Source organism: Brachyhypopomus gauderio, chromosome 17 (genome assembly GCF_052324685.1).
Source record: "Brachyhypopomus gauderio isolate BG-103 chromosome 17, BGAUD_0.2, whole genome shotgun sequence".
In the NCBI taxonomy this organism is placed as follows: Eukaryota; Metazoa; Chordata; class Actinopteri; order Gymnotiformes; family Hypopomidae; genus Brachyhypopomus; species Brachyhypopomus gauderio.
The window spans coordinates 2733663-2755333 of NC_135227.1; the positions used below are offsets into that span (position 1 = coordinate 2733663).

At 45.2% G+C, this 21671-nt stretch overlaps 2 protein-coding genes across 2 annotated transcripts; both read right to left on the reverse strand.

Annotated features, from left to right (window-relative positions):
* Positions 1–979: 979 nt before the first annotated feature.
* On the reverse strand, positions 980–11537 carry LOC143480458 (ADP-ribosylation factor-like protein 13B). The gene is made up of 13 exons (XM_076978172.1): positions 11233–11537; positions 9876–9946; positions 9252–9501; positions 8717–8822; positions 8308–8510; positions 8103–8223; positions 7903–8002; positions 7112–7231; positions 6571–6683; positions 6330–6478; positions 1578–6162; positions 1347–1442; positions 980–1145 (listed from the first exon to the last, which is right to left on the reverse strand). The coding sequence occupies exons 1-8, from the start codon at positions 11277–11279 to the stop codon at positions 7137–7139; spliced, it is 993 nt and encodes a 330-aa protein (XP_076834287.1). The 5' UTR covers positions 11280–11537; the 3' UTR covers positions 980–1145; positions 1347–1442; positions 1578–6162; positions 6330–6478; positions 6571–6683; positions 7112–7136.
* Positions 11538–11781: 244 nt separating this feature from the next.
* LOC143481131 (uncharacterized) lies at positions 11782–13917 on the reverse strand. Its single transcript, XM_076979074.1, has 3 exons — positions 13882–13917; positions 13323–13499; positions 11782–13177 (listed from the first exon to the last, which is right to left on the reverse strand). The coding sequence occupies exons 1-3, from the start codon at positions 13915–13917 to the stop codon at positions 12683–12685; spliced, it is 708 nt and encodes a 235-aa protein (XP_076835189.1). The 3' UTR covers positions 11782–12682.
* Between the last annotated feature and the right edge of the window lie 7754 nt (positions 13918–21671).

Below are 21671 nucleotides of genomic sequence, written 5' to 3' on the forward strand. Positions count from 1 at the left end.
AGCTGCTGAAGTAAATTTGGCCACGCCTCAGAGCTATTTATTGACATGTGACAACCAGACTATATGCAAATCTCAAAATGTTTTTAAGCAGTCTTGATAATGAGATTCTTCTGAGTAGATTGGTTAGTTCCAACAATTAATAAAGTAACAGCAGGGGGAAGAGCCTTTTCTTGTAACCCCTAAACGCCGCCAAGGGAGGAAACCCTGCGACGGTTGGGACTGAGCCTCGGAGAGGCACACTGGGAGTAAGAGCAGCTGGGAGTTGTGCTCCACCCCTGGACACCCTCTCAGAGCACACCCCAGCCTCCGCACCAGCTGCCTTAGCACCTGCGTAGCTGCTTTCTGGGTCCTGGTAGATCCCCCACTGGTATCTGGAGGGAGGTCTCCAGCCTTCTTGACCAGGGTATGTTATGTTATGTTATACTGTACTTTATGGAACCCACGAGTAGGAAATTCAGTGTAGACGGGCCGGGAGCGCATGCCGCTGTGCACCTTCTCTTTGTTGAGTGTGCATGTCTCCACCCTCAGAGGCAGAGGTGTGGGGGGGGGGGGGGGTTGCTCCATCTTCAGATCTTCCTCTTCTGAGCATTCTAACTTCCCCACTCCGAATAGAAGACATGGGGCTCCCCTCTCTCCACACCGCCATCCCCCAAATACTCCAACTCCACATGGGAGACATACACGTCCAAAGGGAGGAGTTAGCGGCTGTACCCGGGGCATTATTTTTAAAAAGCTGTGGAATGGACCAATTTAAATTTTCATTTCATTCATTCATGAATGAAACCACAATCACCACTTGTCAAGCACACCAGTTTATAGTTTAATCACCTAAAGTGAACAGTGAACAGTTAGGTCTCATTTAATATTGAGTAATCAATATATTTTTTGTGTTTAGTTAACAATATATCGCAGAATACTGGACTTCAAACAGTCACTGACACTGAATCTCATGTTATTAAGAAGAATTGTCACAAGTGAATTCATTTTCATAATGCTGTAGTTTATTTGCACCATGTGTGTATTTTTGTGTTTATGTGCGTGTGTAGTTTGTCCAGGAATCTGCGGTGTGTCAGTTGTGCAGGAGATCACAGCAGTAGCAGAGCTGGAGGAGGAGCTCTAGTGTTGGGCAAGTGGCCGTCCTGCACCTACCATAGAGTGGAGTCATTATAGGGACTGAGTCAAAGTTATACACACACACCAAATTCAAATTAATCTTTTTATCACATGTTCAACTCATTCAGCAGAGATTTTGTGTGTATGTGTTTATCTTTGTGTGAGGTTTGCCTCACTATCATCCAGACAATCAGGTGATTTTTCTGGAGCAGTTATTTCATTCTTACTCTTACCTTTATTCTCCTCACAGGCTGGATCTCTCTTCCTGTAGTTGATTTTCCGACCTTTCCCCCTTGACCCTCTCCTTGTTTTTCTTTTCTCAGTTGTAGCTATGAGGAAATTCAAAGAAGAAAAAGACTCTACACTCCTGGACCTTTTATCCCCCTGGAGCGAATATTATGGTAAAACATAATACCAGTATCATCCCAGTATTATGGGATGTGATGTACATGTGCTTGACTCACTGGGTGGTTGCATAGTGCTTATATTTGCCTGTTCGATGTCCTCAAAGGCCACAACCTCAGCACTCTTCAAAGATGCTTCTGCAAAAAGAAAGAATTTATCAATAAACTCTAATTAAATATTACATGGTAATAACAGGTGAATGTTTTTCAGCTGAACTGTAAGTTTGAATGTTGTTGATATTAATAGCTATTGAACAGGTCGATGACAGCAAATTAGCAAATGTGTTATCAACATGGGATGAATGTCTTTTGCTGGGTTAGAGGCCAGCATCCACATACTGAGTGAAGAAATTTTGTATGTGTATGTTTATCTTTGTGTGAGGTTTACCTCCTTGTTGTCCAGATAATCAGGTGCTTTCCCTGGAGCAGTTATTTCATTTTTACACTTACCTTTATTCTCCTAACAGACTGGATCTCTCTTCTTGTAGTCTTCTTCTTGATCTTTCCACCTTTCCCCCTTGACCCTCTCCTTGTTTTATTTATTTTCTCATTTTTGTTATCAATTGTAGCTATGAGGAAATTCAAAGACAAACACTTCTACAATATTTCGTCGATTTTTCCTTTTTCGACCGCAGATATGGAATAACCCGGCAGGTGAGGTAGCCTGTCCAGGTACAAGTTACGCGGGCATTTTTTAGACCACCTTTTCAAGGTCCCTCCTCAAAACTGAGGTGAACAGTGCGGTCCCTAAATAGGGCTGCTCAGTCACACAGGGGTCTGGCCAGAACAGCTGCCACTCAGCCCCAGCTGTGAGCGACCAATACCCTATGACGCTGACATGTAGGGCTCTAACTAGGAGCTCCCAGCCAATTCAAACCTGCCCCCGTCGCCAGACACCCCATCGCTGTCAGACTTCAACCAGATGTGGATCGGTAATATCACCATTGGTCAGAGGTGGATACCTGCGCCAGGAGATTTTTAAGTGCTGTAGGGGGTGCGCTATCTGCAGGAGGCTGCCGGATCCTGTTTCTGTTCAGGTCCGCCTATTGCGCGCCACCAGCGCCTTACTTTTCTGTCAGGGTGTGCTCCCTTAGCCCTTGCCTGAAAAAAGGCTACCCACAAGGCAGTGGGGCTATTTGCCCATAGTTGGGGCAGTGGTTGATGGGTGCTAGGACGTGTCCACCCTGTGGTGGGCCTACACACCGCATCTCTGGGGCCCACTGCTGCTCCGAGATCCCCTGCAGTTTAGCCTGGGACCACGAGGACCCAGTTTACGTGTGTGGCCGCGAGGAGGCACTGCAGGAGTCTTGGCGTGGACAGGCTGTGTACTGGCAGAGGAGACTTACGCACTCAGCTCCTCGTTTTACCCCCGGTGAGGGGGCTAGCCAGCGGCAGTAGCTGAAAGGAGAAAGTTGCGAGCAGAAAGAGACATGCACTAACTACAAGAACTTCTACACTACTGCACTAGACGCCTCACACACACCCTGTGCATAAACGCGCACACACACACACACATACACACAGACAGAGGCGGTCTTTGCATAGAGGCATTGGTAGGCAATTGCCTTGGGCCCCTCCCACTGCAGCCCACTGTAGGGCCCCCCTGACTAGCTAACTTATTTCTCGCATATTAATGTTGATTGGCCCCCTAGCTAAATTCACCTTGAGCCCCCAAATTGCTAAGTCCGCCACTGCACACACATACACACACACACACCCATACACACACCAACACAAAACACACACGCACACTTACCCTGATCCCCCTACCATGGGGGAGGGGTCTCCTCCAATTCAGGAGAACCCCCCACGTTCCTGGTCAGGGCCTCCCTCGGGAGCTACGCCCTGTGTGTTGGGGGGGACAGGCTGTGGTCCCGTGCCATGGACCACAGCCGGTCCCCCCCAACACACATTTAAGGGGAGGAGCATGCGTGAAATTACATTTAACATAACAAATCACAAACACGCTAGGACAAAACACACACGCAAAGACTAGACACAAAAAAATAACGAACAAATACAAATAACGAACAGATGGGACCCACAAATGCGCGCTCTACGTACATACAAAATAGTGACGCGCCGCTCATGTTCGCAGTCGCTCCCCACATGAAACACAAGACAACACGGGGAGCGAGGCGACAGTGACGAGCGGTATCAGCGTCACACACAAACCATTTAACATTTAACATAACGAGCACGCACACTGATCCACACGTCCCGTTCATACGTACACACTTTAAACACCCACACAACATGAAGAGTTTTCCCAGGGAAGACAGCCCTGGTCCTCGCCGTGCCACACACACAACACATAAGCACGGCGGAACTCTTCACATAAACATCACACAGAGAAACACTTACCACGAGACATGACCACGAACAAACGACCCTCAGGTGAGACGGATCGCGGGCTCCGCCCACCTGAGGGACGAACACCACAACAACAACGACGACAACTGCCGCTGTGGACGGATGCGACCGGTAGGGGGCCCCCGTACGGAGACAGGCCCCCCACCCCCACCAAGCCACACTCCCCTCCACTAGGTGTGTGGCACACAGCGGCAGCACACAAAACATGAAGGGGCAGGAAGGCAGGGACAAGGCAGGGACACACCCCCTGCAGTCCAGCAGCTGAAACACAGAACACAAAACATACATTTGCTCTCCTACCTGGGCGGGACCCTGGACCGACTGGGCCGTCAACAACACAAAACCACGCCCCAGTCGGTCACAGGGCCCTCACGCCCTAACCGGCATTTGGCCGCTTAGCCCCACAGGTGTGAGGACGAGGAGCTACGGCTCCTTATTCGTCCGTGGTGTACGTATGTGCAGGTTACCTCCCTGGGGTGTGGCTACGTCCCCTCCTGGACCTACCTACTCCCGGAGCTGACCCCTGCCTTCTGCTAGGGGTCACCCCAGCCTCCTGGGGAGTCAGCCCCAGCCGGGGCCTCCCATCACGAGGTGGACTCCTCCACCCAACCATGGAGCGCCAGAGACCGAGGCCCAAAGCACCCCCATCGCGGGCTGGGGTACAGCCCCAAGGGCCTCCTGGTCACCCCGGGCAGGAGGGAGGATCTGCATCTTCAGCAGGAGCTCTTCAGACCAGAGCCCCATGGTCACCAAACAGCCGGGGGCCCCAGCCCTATAGGGAGAGGCTCTTTAAGACCAGGCTCCGGTCACCCCACAACATAAGGGGGCTCCTGCCAGGTAGAAACCCCAACAAGGTCCAGGAAAACCACGATCCGCCGCCAGGGAGAAGACCTGCACATAAAAAACACACACATACACACACACCCATACACACACCAACACAAAACACACATGCGCACTTACCCTGATCCCCCTACCATGGGGGAGGGGTCTCCTCCAATTCAGGAGAACCCCCCACGTTCCTGGTCAGGGCCTCCCTCGGGAGCTACACCCTCCGTGCCACACTCCGTGGCACGGGACCACAGCCGGTCCCCCCCAACACACATTTAAGGGGAGGAGCATGCGTGGAATTACATTTAACATAACAAATCACAAACACGCTAGGACAAAACACACACGCAAAGACTAGACACAAAAAAACGGTACAAATAACGAACAGACGGGACCCACAAATGCGCGCTCTACGTACATACAAAATAGTGACGCGCCGCTCATGTTCGCAGTCGCTCCCCACATGAAACACAAGACAACACGGGGAGCGAGGCGACAGTGACGAGCGGTATCAGCGTCACACACAAAACATTTAACATTTAACATAACGAGCACGCACACTGATCCACACGTCCCGTTCATACGTACACACTTTAAACACCCACACAACATGAAGAGTTTTCCCAGGGAAGACAGCCCTGGTCCTCGCCGTGCCACACACACAACACATAAGCACGGCGGAACTCTTCACACAAACATCACACAGAGAAACACTTACCACGAGACATGACCACGAACAAACGACCCTCAGGTGAGACGGATCGCGGGCTCCGCCCACCTGAGGGACGAACACCACAACAACAACGACGACAACTGCCGCTGTGGACGGATGCGACCGGTAGGGGGCCCCCGTACGGAGACAGGCCCCCCACCCCCACCAAGCCACACTCCCCTCCACTAGGTGTGTGGCACACAGCGGCAGCACACAAAACATGAAGGGGCAGGAAGGCAGGGACAAGGCAGGGACACACCCCCTGCAGTCCAGCAGCTGAAACACAGAACACAAAACATACATTAGATCACCCTCAGGTGAGACGGATCGCGGGCTCCGCCCACCTCAGGGACAAACACCACAACAACAACGACAACTGCCACTGTGGACGGAGGCGACCGGTAGGGGGCCGGCGTACCGTGACAAATACAGAATATCTAATTGTAAAATATGAAGTTAATGATTATAGAAATGTAGAAGTAATAGTAAATATTATAGTAAGTGTAATATAATAATAATAATAATGATGTTAGTGTCTTGGCCTTTTCTTCTTAGGCTGTCGTGGCATGGGTTCTCCACCGATGTCCACTTCAACTGCCGAAGAACTGCAGGGGCTGGGCTGGCTCTGGCTCGGCCGCGCTGTCTTTCCCCGGCCCGATCCAGGGCCCGTCTTCGGGACGCTGCTGCTGTTGCTGCTGCCAGGCTTTGAGCCTTCACGGGAGAGTTATTCTGCAAAGTGAACAGCGGTCAGTTATGGGAAATCTGAATATCAGGAACAGAAAGTAAGAGTTTAACAGTGTAAACAAACAAAACACAGCCCTCTCAATTATACTAGTGAACAATAACAACCAGTTCCCAGTCAGATTTCCTGGCATGGTGCAGTGGTGTAGTGATACCTTCCCCATGTGAGGAGGAAGCTGTGGACCGATGAAGACGTTGGAGGTGAACTGAGGCCCGTTCACCTTGGCCGTGCTGACCGGGCGAGGGGAGCAATGACCGGGACCATGGGTCACAGAGTTACAGTCTCAGTTTAAGATCTGTTGACCTAAACATGATGGATTGGGGGGGGAATAAAAGTTTCTAAATATTCCACTATTCAAAAATCTGGAGCTGGTTTAAACATTAGGTTGAACTTACCGGATGTAGAACAGTAAGTACGCTTGTTGGTTCAGCACTGATCGTATGGGAGAGACGGCGAGGGGGTCGTTAGTGACGGGGCGAGTGCAAGGAGACCTGGTCACAACATAAAACTGGGAGGGGGGAAAAAAGGTGTTAGTGGCTCATGCAGGAGGACGCGCTTTTGGGGGGGGTTTGAACAGTTACCAGAGTGCCAGAGTGCCGTGTATCTCCAAGCGGCTCAAGTTTAGGAAGTCTAGAAACTTTGGGAGTTGCCCATCCAATTACAAACAGAAGTAAAATGACGCTTTTGTAAAAACTCCACCAAAACACAAAAGGCATGTTATTGAAAATCTGAGGTCAGATTAGGGATTCTTTGGAGTAGACTTCCATGTTGGTTTCACCGTAGTTATAAGGTAACATATTGTTTTCTACAAGCACAATTGGAATTATAAATGCTACAAAAAATAAATTATACATTGTGTAAAACAAAAAAACAGTGAAGTCCAGTGAGTGTCACGTGTTTCAGTGCTGCTTAAGTAAGTTTGGCTAGAACTCTCACCTGGTGAAGGTGGTGGAGTGGGGCTCTAGGTGGAGTCCTCAACCCTCAGAGGTTCAACCCTGTTGTTTCTCCACCTCAGACGCAGTTTCCTGCTCTTCTTTTGGGCTTGGTCTGCTGGCCCTGAGGAGGAGATAAAGCCTTTTAGCAGCCTAGATTAGGCAGCCAACGATCTGTTTCCCAGGGTGTCTCAGTTCTGCTGACTGTTTGTTGACCCTAATTAAATAGCAATTGTAGTTTTTATTAAAGCTGTCATTTTAAGTGTTAATTCAGGTTAATTATCTAAAGCAAGGCTATCAAGTTCTACTAGTAGAAGCCCGCAGCTCTGTATAACTTAGTGCGCGACATGTTTTAACATTAGTGATTAATTTAATCAGCTAATCAAGTGTTCGCTGAGGTGAGTCAGGTGTGTTAAGAGGGGAAAATGCTGAGGGATGTATTGCAGATCAGAACAGACTAGAGCGTGGGCCTAGGGGACTAGAGCGTGGGCCTAGGGGACTAGAGCGTGGGCGTAGGGGACTAGAGCGTGGGCGTAGGGGACTAGAGTGTGGGCCTAGGGGACTAGAGCATGGGCCTAGGGGACTAGAGTGTGGGCCTAGGGGACTAGAGTGTGGGCCTAAGGGACTAGAGCATGGGCCTAGGGGACTAGAGCGTGGGCCTAGGATACTGGTACTACCAAGATGAAGGAGATAAGTAATCCCACACCCAACAGACACCCTTCCACAACAGCAAAAAGAGTAATCACTTTAAAACAACTTAATACATTTTATTTGGATCATATGAAACATTCTGACCTGATTTGGTGCTCTCAACATCCTCCTTCGGTTTGCTCCTGCAATTCAGAGCGCCGCCCTGCAGGGCGTCCTCTCCCTTTCCCGTCTCCTTATTGTCCTCCTGAAATAATTTACTAAATTAACTGAAGTTTGAACAGCGGTCTGATTAAGAGGAACATTGAGGCACATTAAACACCTCATTGGCTGGGAGGGAAACCTGCCTCATGAACAACATTGTATATTGGCTGGAACGGGTTGGGCATGTTGGCACCCTCCTCCACCTCCTTCTTCTCCTCCACTCGCCTCTCTTCCTGCTCCGCCTCCTCACGCTCTTTCCTGTCCCTACAGGAAGAGTAAACCCTTCAAAATATATATTTCACCAGAACCAAAACAGTACTGTCTCTCTCTCACACACGGTTTCCTGACCTCTCCTCCCGTATTTTCCTCACTCGTTCCGCTCGCTCCTTCCTGTCTTGCTCCTCCCAGGCCCGCTGCTTGGCCGTGTCCCTCCGCACGCGCTCGGCGATCGCCTCGTAGTCCTCGGCGATGTTGCTCAGGAGCCATTTCAGGCCTCTCCTGATGGACTTGTCCACCGTCCGGCCGTAGCCCAACACCGCCGAGCACGGCTCCTGGTGAGGTCAGCACAAGTTCAGCCTCGTCTCGTTGGCTTGTTTTCTACAGCTGGATTTCACTCATCAAATGGCAGCCTTGCTGTTAGCTAGCAGAGTGCTGCCAAAGTCTGCAGTAAGCTAGCAACCCCCCCACCCCACAGGAAAACCTTGTAGGCTGCCAAGTTTCTCACTGCTGTGAGGATGCTCACTGAATAAATACTCACAAGCTGACAGCGACATTTATGCTCATTGACCAGCTTCTCCAATGACAGGCTCTCAATGATTTCGCCTTCAAGCAATGCTCCGTCCTGGTCCTGCTTATTGGCCAGTCTAAGGGGAGGGGGAGGAGGGTTAGAGTGAGCTGTATGTGTACGCCACCAAGTGAAAGCTGTCACAAACACATGACTCAAGGTCTGCACTTCAGAGCACTGAAGAGGTGTGTGTGTGTGTGTGTGCGTGTATGTGCCTAACACGGACAAAACACAAACAACACTGGACAACCAATACATCCTCATGGTGTCTGCCGTCTGCGATGTTGTGTCTCGTGATGTCTGTTACCACAATATCACGTTGGAGAAACATCTATGACAGGAGATGTCACGTGGATGATCTAAGGTCTGTGCTTCTCACAGTGACGTTGTAGGAACTATGGTGTTGAAGTGCAGGGGTGCTCTGAAGGCTGCGAGGAGGTACGGGAAACGAGACGTGCGTGAGACGCGTGTGAGACGCGTGAGACGTAACGAGAGACGTGCCACTCACACTAGCACGGGCTTGCCGGCGATGCGAGGGTGTCGGAGGACCTCGGCCAGGGTGGCTCTGGTCTCATGGATCCGCTGGATGTCGCTGGAGTCCACCACGAACACCACGCCATGCGACTCTGAGTAGTAGTTCTCCCAGATGCCGCGGATGCGCGTCCCGCCGCCGAGGTCGAAGATGGTCACCTGGAACTTGCCTTGTTTCAGGTCCACCTTGGAGAAGCCCACCGTGGGGGCCACATTGACTGGGTTCTCTGAGGGAGAGACATGCGTTACTGTGAGACTACGGTGCGCTTAGCGACCCGCAGTAGCTTTAACCTTGGAGCGAGCTGAACTTGAAGAAAAGATAGACTTTGAAAAAGAAGAGAATAATAAGTAAATAAAAGCAAGAAATAGCAGCTACAAATGACAAACCAGTATATTAATCACGATATGCTGTATGAAAGGGTGGGTATAAAACACTATGGCATCTGCACCTTGGCATTAGGAGTTTAAGGTGATGGATGAATGGCATACCACACACACTCACACGTACACACACTCACACACACTCACACACACACACACACACACACACACTCACACACACACACTCACACACACTCACACACACCAAGTGTAGCCTCACCTCCCTGAATGCCCCGCACGGCTGCAGTCTTGCCAGCGTTGTCCAGGCCCACCATCAACAACGTCACCTTCCTGTGAGCACACACAAACACAACGCTAGCACGGGGCTCTTGATAGTGGTCCGCCTGTGCCCTACCTCCTTCCATCGATAGCACGCACAGACAATGACTCAGGCTGCGTGTGGGCACTGCCCCGTGAAATGTTCTGGCCCAGGACTGTCACACTATTCTGGGATTAGCTGGGGATTTGCACTTTAGTCCTGAAGGATTAGTGGCCAGGTTGTTGGAGGGCAGTGTTAGTGTTTAGCATTCGGTGACACTAAATTAGCAGTAGGCAGCAAGCTTTATCACTGATTTTGGAGTACTCTTTACGTTGGGGTTGTGGTTTGAGCTGTATACTCAATCAAGGGAAAGACTCTGGGTCTTCCACCTCTTAGGGTATAGCTGCAACTGGGATTAACTAATATTTAATATTTAACTAATATTAACTAATATTTTACCCAATTCACTCTCACCATAAAACAACTTACACCAGGAAACAGTAGAACATTGGCCAATAGTGAGAGTGCACCAGTTTTGGAAAGATCTTTACTATGAAATTCAAAGTTTTCCATGCCAAGAAAGTTCACCAAGTTCACTGCACAGCTAGTGAAAGGTAAGAAATAATCTGTACCCCCAACAGAGGGAGCTTTGTGTTTAGTATGTGTGCACACTGTGTTTTCGGTCATTTCTCCAACAAACAGGGCTGAAGCAGAGAGATGTTATGAAGAACAGAGGTGCTCTGTTAGTGTTCACAAACCAACTTAAACTGCTTCCAAGGTGGAGGCCATGTTTCCAACATTGAAAGACAAAGACACACTCACTATACCACATATCATGTCTATAGTGTAGCCTACATAAGAAGAATTTTCTCTGAACTTGGTATTAGTTCTCAGTAATCAGACAGATTTTCTTCAGAACAAAATGGTCTCTCGAAAACACTGTCAAGTCTAACTTAGTGATGGTAATCTAGATTTAAAATGATATTGCAATAAATGTCAATACATCACAATTTGTTCTCAAACACCTTAATGACTGAGGGTTAACCGTATATAAACCTTAAAGAACTGTTGAAGGAGTTGATGAGGTGGAACCCACAACACACCTCATATAGTAGATCAGTACAGAAATGTACAGACCACATTTACAAACACATGTATGCCATTGTATATACAATACTTTGTCTAAATACATAGTACTATTAAGAAAAACAGATTTAAGCTCATCTACGCGGCAATTACGTGGTCGTGCGGATTAAAAGTTAAAGTACAATTAGTTTAAAAAAAATTTAAAAAGTTAAATCAAAATACACTGACTTACTTTGCAGGCTTACGCCACCTCTTCAACCAGCTGCAGCAGCTCGCCATCACACTGAACTTTATAATTCAGCGTTCACCCTGAAAGCCTAAATGGTCACCAAGAAACGATCACACACTGGTCTTAATAACCAGTCAAACTAAATACAATTTAAACACAGATATAAAATCAAGAAATAAAGCTGTATGTATTAAACTTTGTCGATCCACGATTGTTAAAGGTAGCGCTAGCTAACTTTAGAATCCAAACAAGACGCTTTGGTTGCTGTTTACGCAGCGTTCTCTGGCTGCTATGGCTGCATGTGATTTCATACGTTCTGTCCCGCTGGCACGACCGTCCATATCGGCAGTAGCGCCCCTAGTGGACAGTGTGAGGATGTCAGGCCCAACACCTCACACGTCTCGGTAGCCGCTAAGCGATACAAGAGTAGTTTAGTAACTTTTATTCTGTGAAAAGAAACCGATTACATTGCATACTTGGAGTCGAGGTCCAGTTTTTGTAACCTTCCTACACTCTTCAGTGACAAGTTATGATCAGTGGGATTCATTTTGGAATAAACAAAAACATTTTATACTTTCATATATGCATTTTATAATTTTTTTTAGGACAAACATTTTGATATAAACCCTTGAACCCATCCCAATTATATAAACCATTTTAATTATTTTTCAAACATTTACATAAGATAGAAAAAAATTATAAATAAGTAAATCACTGTTGCTCTTTGGAACAGTTCTGACATGTTTCTGTTGAGACAATATTTCTTCTCTTCATAATTCTGTTTAAAGAGAAGTCCTTTGGCAGGACACATAACATCAATGCTTTAGGAAGTTGTATGACTGAGACACACACACACACACACGCGCACACATAAGCACACTCTCACACTTGGTCCTACAAATACCTTGGTGTCCACCTACACTAGGTGTGTGGCACACAGCGGCAGCACACAAAACATGAAGGGGCAGGAAGGCAGGGACACACCCCCTGCAGTCCAGCACCTGAAACACAGAACACAAAACATACATTAGATCACCCTCAGGTGAGACGGATCGCGGGCTCCGCCCACCTGAGGGACAAACACCACAACAACAACAACTGCCGCTGTGGACGGATGCGACTGGCACACAGCGGCAGCACACAAAACATGAAGGGGCAGGAAGGCAGGGACAAGGCAGGGACACACCCCCTGCAGTCCAGGAGCTGAAACACAGAACACAAAACATACATTAGATCACCTTCAGGTGAGACGGATCGCGGGCTCCGCCCACCTCAGGGACAAACACCACAACAACAACAACTGCCACTGTGGACGGAGGCGACCGGTAGGGGGCCGGCGTACCGTGACAAATACAGAATATCTAATTGTAAAATATGAAGTTAATGATTATAGAAATGTAGAAGTAATAGTAAATATTATAGTAAGTGTAATATAATAATAATAATAATGATGTTAGTGTCTTGGCCTTTTCTTCTTAGGCTGTCGCGGCATGGGCTCTCCACTGATGTCCACTTCAACATGTGGCGCGAAGCTTTGTAGAGTAGGTGTGGAGAAGGTCTCAGAAACACGGAGCTGTCCATCAGGCTGCACTTCCTCTTGTTGACTGGGACAGTACAGCACCTCCCACAGGCGCTGCTTAATCCTGCGGCCCAGATCCAAGCTGTAGGGCCGAGGCTGTCCGGAGGGAGTCCTGAGCATGGGATCCACGACACGGTGGTAGATGTCTTGGTACCCCTGCACACTGTGGCCGTGGATCATCAAGGGATCGTCTCTGCTCAGCTGGCCACAGATGGAGCTCATGGCTGTGTTGGATGAGTGAGCAGTGGTTGGGAGTGAACAGAGGTGTGGAAGAATAGCAGCGTTGTTCATATAGCACTCCTCCACAAACTCTGAGGGCTTTCCCAGACTCTCCAGCATCTCAGTCTCCCTCTTCCTCCTCTTTGCAGGCTAAATCAAGACAATAAAAAAGTTATTTTCATCGATCATTCACTACCTGCACAAAATGGAGGGCATATTTCTAACCTGCTACTACAGTTCAGGCTTGAGGCTTTAGAACCATTTATCACAATTGTTCACCTACATCTGAATTTACCTCAGTTTTAAAGGAGGTGTCTGGCTTCATCTGAGGAGTTTTCTCTGTGGCTTCAGACTTGGGACCTTCACTTGTAAATGTTGAAACTCCATCCACCAAATAATCCCTAAGCCGCTTTGAAGGTGATATGTTCTTTCCTAGGCCGTATACAGCTGTAGAAGTACGCTTCTTAGTGTTCTGAAACAACACATTAAACATCACAGTTTTTATCTTAATTCACTGTACATCAATGAACATCCATTTTATGCTGTTACACTTTAAAATGTTAATCTACATGAGAAGTAACATGAGAAAGATTACCATTGCTTTTGATAGTTAAAATGTCAATGTTCTTGTTGAAAAGTCTTGAATCTGTGTGTTGATATCTGACTCAAGATTGAAACTGATATTTTGTTTAAGCTTGGTTGCCATTACCAGTATTCTTTTGAAAATTCCAAATGTATTCATAGCTACAGTATCCATGAGAAATACATGGACATTGGCAAATAGAATGTTGAGCTTATATCCTTGTGTGATTGGGTGATTCGGGTGTCATTCATTACATGACCGATGACCTTACTAAGTACCGCCCCTCGCGCTGGCGAGCTGTAAACATCCTCTTAACCTCCTACAGCCACATCTCCTACTAGCTAGCTAGTGTGTAGCAGTGGCGAACCGTCAGGGACTTCAAGGCCTTCTCTGAAGGTCCATTAATCTTGAAAAAATGATTTGTCTATTATATGTAATATATGTTAATAACGCTTCACCAATAATTTGTATTTTTCCTCTAAATCGGCTTTCAAATCCACTTTTCGTTGCTGGAAAAAAAAACATTAGCAGTGAAATAAAAAAATCAACCAATCAGAATATTTCACACCGTTGTTTCTAGGTAAAAGAGAGAAAGGACCTATTACATTGAGAGCTTTTATTATGGATTGGCAGCTTAATCAACCAATCATATTTGAATTAGAAGGGTGGAGGCGTGCTGGTCCTCGTGTGTCAGTTCTGCGTGGTTAGTGTCTCGTGAGCTTTTAGCTCGTGTGCTAACTAGTTAGCAGCTCCTAGCCAGCACTACCGTGAGGTTTTACAAGCGGAAAGGATGGAATCGCAGGATATTGTCAGCGAATCGGTACGTTTATAATAAGTAAGTGTCCAGCTATTAATAATTTGCTGCCATTTGTGAAGGAATTGTGAGTGAGAAGTTGTGTAGGTAGGTTGCACATAGTAGAGGCGATGAGGACAACAGTGTTATGAGGTGTTTTAATACTACGCTCATGTCTTCATTTGTCTCTGTCTAGTGAAGGACCATGGCCAGTAAGTACACTTCACCACTACTGTGTAGTCATATACATAACAGTCATGAAGGTGCTTTGAAGTCCTGAGGGGTTTGATGAAGAACCATAAAAGATGGAAGGATAAATGGATGTTATTTTGCAATATCTCTCACTATAATAGCGGACGTACACAGCTAGGTTCACCATGTGTGCTACTAGCTAGCTGGCTGGATAGATAGAAGCTGCTTCTGTGCAAAATTTATGTCATTTATTCTTGATACAATTATTATTTTATTATTTCGTTTTTGACTTTTGCCTAAATGTTTGCTCTGTAGATTGCAGAGTGTGAAAGTATAGTATAGAATAATCTAGATGAATGGATGTTTTGGCTATGATCACTGCTCTGTATATAGAATGGGAATCTACGTCACGACGCATTGCATGCTGGGTAGTGGCCGCCATGTTTTAGGACACGCATCCAAGAATAAATGGACCGTGCATGTGATATCACTCACCGCCACGAGATAAATACAGAAGAAAAAAAACTGGTATTTTGACAAAATAAAGGGAATTAACGTTTCCCTTCATTATTATTATAGTAGTAGTAGAAGTATTGATTGTACACATTTCTATATACTGTATATATGTATATACATATATACTATATGTGGGTCATTCTACAAAAACGTCCACTTTTGACAGGTGGACATTTTTCCTACATAAATTTATTTTTTTAGGATTTTAAATTATACTACATTATTACTGTACTGATTGGCTATAAGAACATACATAAGGTACACCTAAATGGCTTTTTGCCTTTTTTGTACATTTATTTGAAGATTTCATGTACCGTTACCCATCGTGACAGTAACACCGGTGACAACTGTCATAACAGTTTTTTTTTACAAAATAGCTGCCACAGGGAATCAAACCACATGTTGACTGTCATGAACTACTCACTGAATTATGTATAAATTAATCAATTTTTATAATTCTATGTTCATTTTCCAAAGATTAAAGTAGGGCATACCAGTGACTTGCACTGAAGCTTCGAAGGAAATCTTAGGGTAGTTGATAAAATTTATAAAAAAATGAAAAATGACATTGAACATACAATGTGTCTGTTTTCAATATAATCTTCAGAGAGGAAACAAAATGACTTCCTGTGATGTCATCAGCATGGCTTTCTATATTAAAATAATAGTCTTTTGTCATACAGTAACATGAATATAGGGGACGTACACATTTATTATGTATTTTATTATATTTATTTGCAATATTGTGTTTTTTTTTTATATTTTGTGTGACATATTGGACCTTTATGGACACATAACTGCAGTTGAGTTAATAAAGTATATCAATCAATCAATCAATCAATCTAATTTTATTTATATAGCACTTTTTACAACAGTTGTTGTCACAAAGCAGCTTTACAAGTGCCGAGTCCTAGCCCCCAGTGAGCAAGCCAAGGGTGACAGTGGCAAGGAAAAACTCCCTAGTTTTTTTTACATGAGGAAGAAACCTTGAGAGGAACCAAGACTCAGGGGGGGAACCCATCCTCCTCTGGCTGACACCGGTCAGCATGACAACAACAACAATTTAAACAGAAAATGTTTTCCATTCAAAAATTAAAGCCCTTAGTTTCCCAGCATGACAACGAGGACAGAACTTGGAAAAACACTAAAATGGTTGAAAAGAAAAACTGACTCATAAGTGGTTCAAAAAGATATAATTGTTCAAATATCATGTTGTTTTGTCTTAAAATGTAAATAAATCCCTAAATTTGAGGGATTTTAAAATGCAACTGCCCTGTTAAGTCTAGGTACAGAAAAACTGACATTTCTGTAGAATGACCCATGTATTATGGAATAGCCTTCCAGCTCCAATCCGAGATTCTGACACAGTTCCAATCTTTAAACCTAGACTTAAGACTCACCTATTTAATCAAGCCTTCAGCTAATATTTCCCTTGTAAGGTGTAGGGGCTTGGGGGCCCCCAGACGTTGAGATTTCTGGTGATCTGAGATGTTGATGCTGTCCTCCAGCTGTGTCATGGCATCACTCTATTTGTGACAATGACTTGACTGGAAAGCAATGTCTCAGTGAGCCCTCATGCCTGTGGTCACCTCTGAACCCCTCCCTTTAGTTATGCTGCTATAGATTAGCCTGCCGGAGCCACATGCTCATCACTGGCACGTGAGCTATGTACATTTAAATCAATGGTGGTTTAAATTCATGTCCACTCAGTCTGTATTGTCTATCTTCTTGCATGCCTCCACCCAAGACGATTGGATACAGGCACCTGGGGGATGGTCTGGCTTGCCGGTGAATGTGCTGATGCCGGGGTTGGATGAGCCGTTGGCACGAGGGGTCGTGCTGATGCTGGCCCGCCTGAGGCCCACCGCCTGCACCGAGGGGACTGAGGCTGCTTGGCCGGGGAACAGGAGCCTTGACTGTTGCTGTGGAACTTTGAAACCACATTGCGGCCACGGACTTGTGTTAACGGGCCGCCCAATGGAGGATGGGTTCCCTTTTGAGTCTTGGTCCTCCCGAGGTTTCTTCCTAATCCCCACCTTATAGGGAGTTTTCCTCGCCACTGTCGCCTTTGGCTTGCTCATTAGGATTCTGGACCCATACGATTGTAAAGCTGCTTTGTGACAACGTGTGTTGTGAAAAGCGCTATATAAATAAATTTGACTTTGACTTTGACTATTATTATTGTAGTAGTAGTAGTATTGATTTTATACATTTCCATATACTCTGTGTGTATATATATTATATACTATATGTATTATTATTGTAGTAGTAGTAGTATTGATTGTACACATTTTTTGTAGGTTTTGTAGCTGAAAACACATACTCCATTTTCGATACATTTCCCTCTCCTGTCGTGAGAGCGATTGTGGCACTTGATAACACAGCAAGCATTCACCATTTCATCGTAATTCGTACTGAATTAAAGTAATTGAGCCTCTTAGTTAACCAGTCGCTACTGTAGCTTCTGTGTCCTAAACTCCCATAATGCATTGCGTCTTTCGTGTCTGCTGACGTTCCAATTCTCTATAGTTTTTTGTTTGTTTTTTATAGCTGCTGTGATATTTTTTCCAGTTGCACACATGAAGTTTGACGTTTTGATACTCCATGAATCAATCAATACAGGCAGGGATTTTCACAGCAAACTACAATAAATGAGTTGAGCCTTTCTCTGCCCTTTGGCAGTACAGGCAGAAGCAGCCTCAAGGTATTTTCAAATGTATATATGGTGAGATATTTTGTTACTGGATGTTCAGTCCCTCTCTGCTCAATCCGTAGTTCATTCATGGACTTCGCTACAGATTTTATTGTAAAAAAGATTTATCCATTTGCATTAAGTTTGGAGAGATGTTCGTTTTTTTCTCATTAACAAGTGAGACCTTTGCAATGTAGGTCAGATATCTACAACACAATTCAGTCTTGTTGCAAAGGTCTGAAAGTTGCTGTGTTGTAGAGGTCTGACATGTCCACAAAATGGACAATGAATGAGAGTGAGGATCCATATGCAGGTATAAAGAATTTTCGATTATTAATAAATTATATAGTATTTATATCTTACGTATTGCAGAGGTCTGAAATTGTTGTAGTAGTCTGATTTGTGTTCGAAGGGTCTGCGTTTTCTTGTATTATAAGTTTCTGTGCTGTGATGGGGGTCTGTGTTGTGTTGTCGACATCTGACTTGTGTTGTCAAGGTCTGAAATGTCTTGTAGAGGTCTAGATCCTCTTATCTGTTACATATTTACCACATCACATATCTTTCTTCTCCGAGGTTCACCTGGGGAGTAACACTGCAGTTGGAGCCTACAATACCAGTATCATCACTCCGACACGGAATGAAAACCTGGCGTTCATGACAAGACATTTAAATTGACAATATCAACACCCAGAACTTTCATTCTAGTTACCTTATACTTAGCCTGATTGTGTGATTTATTTGTGACTTGTGTATTCATCTGTATAATTTGTTTTTGTGTAATTTGTGTGTTAACGGGCCGCCCAATGGACGATGGGTTCCCTTTTGAGTCTTGGTCCTCCCAAGCTCTGGACAGCATGGTGCAGAACTGCACCCCCATTTGGAGCATGAACGCCCTTCTCGCTGGAGGACTCCGGTCAGTTAGCCTGCAGTGAGCTTTAAACTGTGGCTTTCAGATAGCAACAACAGTCACAAGAAGCTAACACAGCACTGATTTTGGCTGCAGTTTTTACTTCTCCATTGTTCTTTCAAAATATTGCCCTGGCCTATATCAATATTTTTAGTTATTTATCCTCTTATATATTATTTTTTATTGTGTTCCATCTCCGCTCTGCTGATCCAAACTGCCCTTCAAACTGCTTAAAAAATAGGATAGTTAGCTAGATTACAGAGGACATGCAAACATTTTCTGTTAAAAAAATACAGATGTACACTAACTGGTGCAAACTAAGCCATCGAATAGAATATGATCATTTGATTGTGCACTTAGATCATACATAAGGGTATTAAGTTTCTTTATAGAAGCTAAAAGTTGTACTGTTTACATTGGATGGATTAATAGTCATGGGCCCCGCGCTGCTGGACTGTGCTGCTTCCCAAACTTCCAATATCCACAAGAGCTTAAGAGAGTTTGTGAAGAACCTCCCGATCACCTGAGAGCTGCCAGCCAGACCTACAGACCAAAATAAACCCCAACATGGATTTTACTTGAAGATGGAGATGTTTGTGCATTTCTTACTGTGCCTGCACTTTAAATGAAAGAGAGAGGAAGAAAGTCAAACATTTTTAACATTTTGAATTAGCAAAAAGCTAAATCCTTAAACTCAGAAGTCCTTTTAAATAAGGAGCACCGATTTTAGCGAATCACATCAGGTTTAACACGCCTAGGAACTCTGCTCTGTTTGCACTTTGAAATACTAACACTTATGATAACTGTTGTCATGGTGACTATAGTTATATATTGTTCTATGATTGTTATTTTCTGTTGACATATCCTGAGGTAACTATGCAGAATGTTTTTTGTGCATGTAATAAATTACAAGGATCTATAGTCTTTATGTTGTTTGGTATGAGTAATGTTACTTTTCAATGAAGAGTCTTGAATGGTTGTTTTAAAAAAAGAAAAAGCTATGATTCACAAAATTACTTTTGTACTGTATAGCTAATAAGAGTAATGGCACAGTATTAGCTTAATATATGCTGTATGATGTTGCAGTATGTAATGTACATTTTGCAGATAGATGAACACTCCTTTAATGAGGTACTGACTAATTGATTTTGGTCTATGTTATAAGTGGGACCTGTCCTACACTTTTGCATGACCAGGTATATTGGTGGAGTAAACAGAATATGTTTGTACTTTAGATGTATTTTCATGCACAGATGTTTGAATAACTTTGGATATAAAACAGATGTATTTTTGGTGAATTGTAACAAGCAAAACATTTGCTGAAATCTAGCATCACACTAACATACATTTATAGTAAATAAAGTCATGCCCAGAGCTGTAATTCTCATTCCGTATCTAATGTTCAGTTATATGGAATGTTTTTCAAGATGGGGTAAGACAGAGATTGATTTTATATATATAATAAAATGTTTATTTCTGTAAGCTCTAATGATTACATTTGAACACACACATACACAAGAAGATTCCAGGTGTCTAACAAGTGTACTAAAGAAAAAGATATAGAGACTAATAAAAACCTTCACTACCTAAATTGCAGTGAAGTACTCAAGGCTTTCCAGAGTAAGTAAAGTACCCCTATTTCACATCCCACTTCCCATTCAGATAGATTGCCAGTGGGCGCCATAGTGGCCAAGTGGTATCGCAACCCGAACACGGATCCCAGTTGCTGTTTTAACTAAATTGCAGATTGGACACGATGCGATTACCTTTACTGACCAGATTACCACGGTCAATAGTGGGTTCGCGGACGCCTGTAGGGGCGCTCTCGAGCTATTTGTGGACCACACCCAATACCGCACACTGATCCAGAGTCAGTTTTAAGACCTAACACGTGGCATAATGGGCAAACGGGCATGGCATCCCATTTCCAATTTATTCTATGTGTTGGCATGCTATTCAAATAGATTGTAAGTGGGACGTTTGGACACACCCCACCCACATCCCATTTCCAGTTTATTCCATGTGTTTGCTTGGTATTGAAATAGATTGCAAGTGGGATGGTTGGCCACTACCCACCCCAGGTGGGCGTGTACAAGTTCAGGAATTAGAGGTAGGAGCGCAGGAAGAGAACCGAATGTCGTAGGGGTCTGAAACTTGATAGGGGGGTAGTGGGGGGCCCCTGGAACAACATATTGAAGCCCCGCCCCCAAACATGGGCGTGGCCCGGACGTAGGTGTTCCCATTGGCCGATCGGCTTGAGACTTGATAGGGGAGTAGTGGGGGGGGGGGGGCCTGGAACAACATATTTAAGCCCCGCCCCCCAAAGTGGGCGTGGCCCGGAAGTAGGTGTTCCCATGGGCCAATCGGCTCGAAACTTTGCAGGGGACCAGAAACAACATACTAAAAGCTCGTGTCCGTAAGCGGTCGGGAAGTCGAAAAACGAACCAGTAAGTGGAACAGGAAGTGACTTTCCCGAGGTCGTAGGGTCATGAAATTTCATAGGGGATGTCTGGGAGGGCTCTGGAACAACATACTGTAAGCATGAGTCCGAAAACCAAGCGGAATTTTCACGGAATTTTCACACCACTAACCCTAACCCTATCGCATCCCACTTCCAATTTATCTGGACACAGATCCCTTTTCCCAGTCCATTCAAAAGTCCATTGAAAATATTTTTCAGGAATATTTTTTTCAGATTTTTTTACAAGGCTCTGGAAGGTCCTAGCCACGCGGTTTTCGGATATGTGGTCGAGGGCCCCGGGACAAACCAGCATTCGAAGCCCCAATGTCAAAGCACCTCCCTAAGCCCTGATTGGCCACATCCCGCTCCCAATCTATTTCCATTCATTTTTCACGGACAGGTAAAAAGGCAATTTTTTGTTCCCGCCCACTTAGGGGGGTGGGGCTCCAATATGTCATTTATGGGCCCTCAGACAACCCACATAAAAAATGTCATGACCC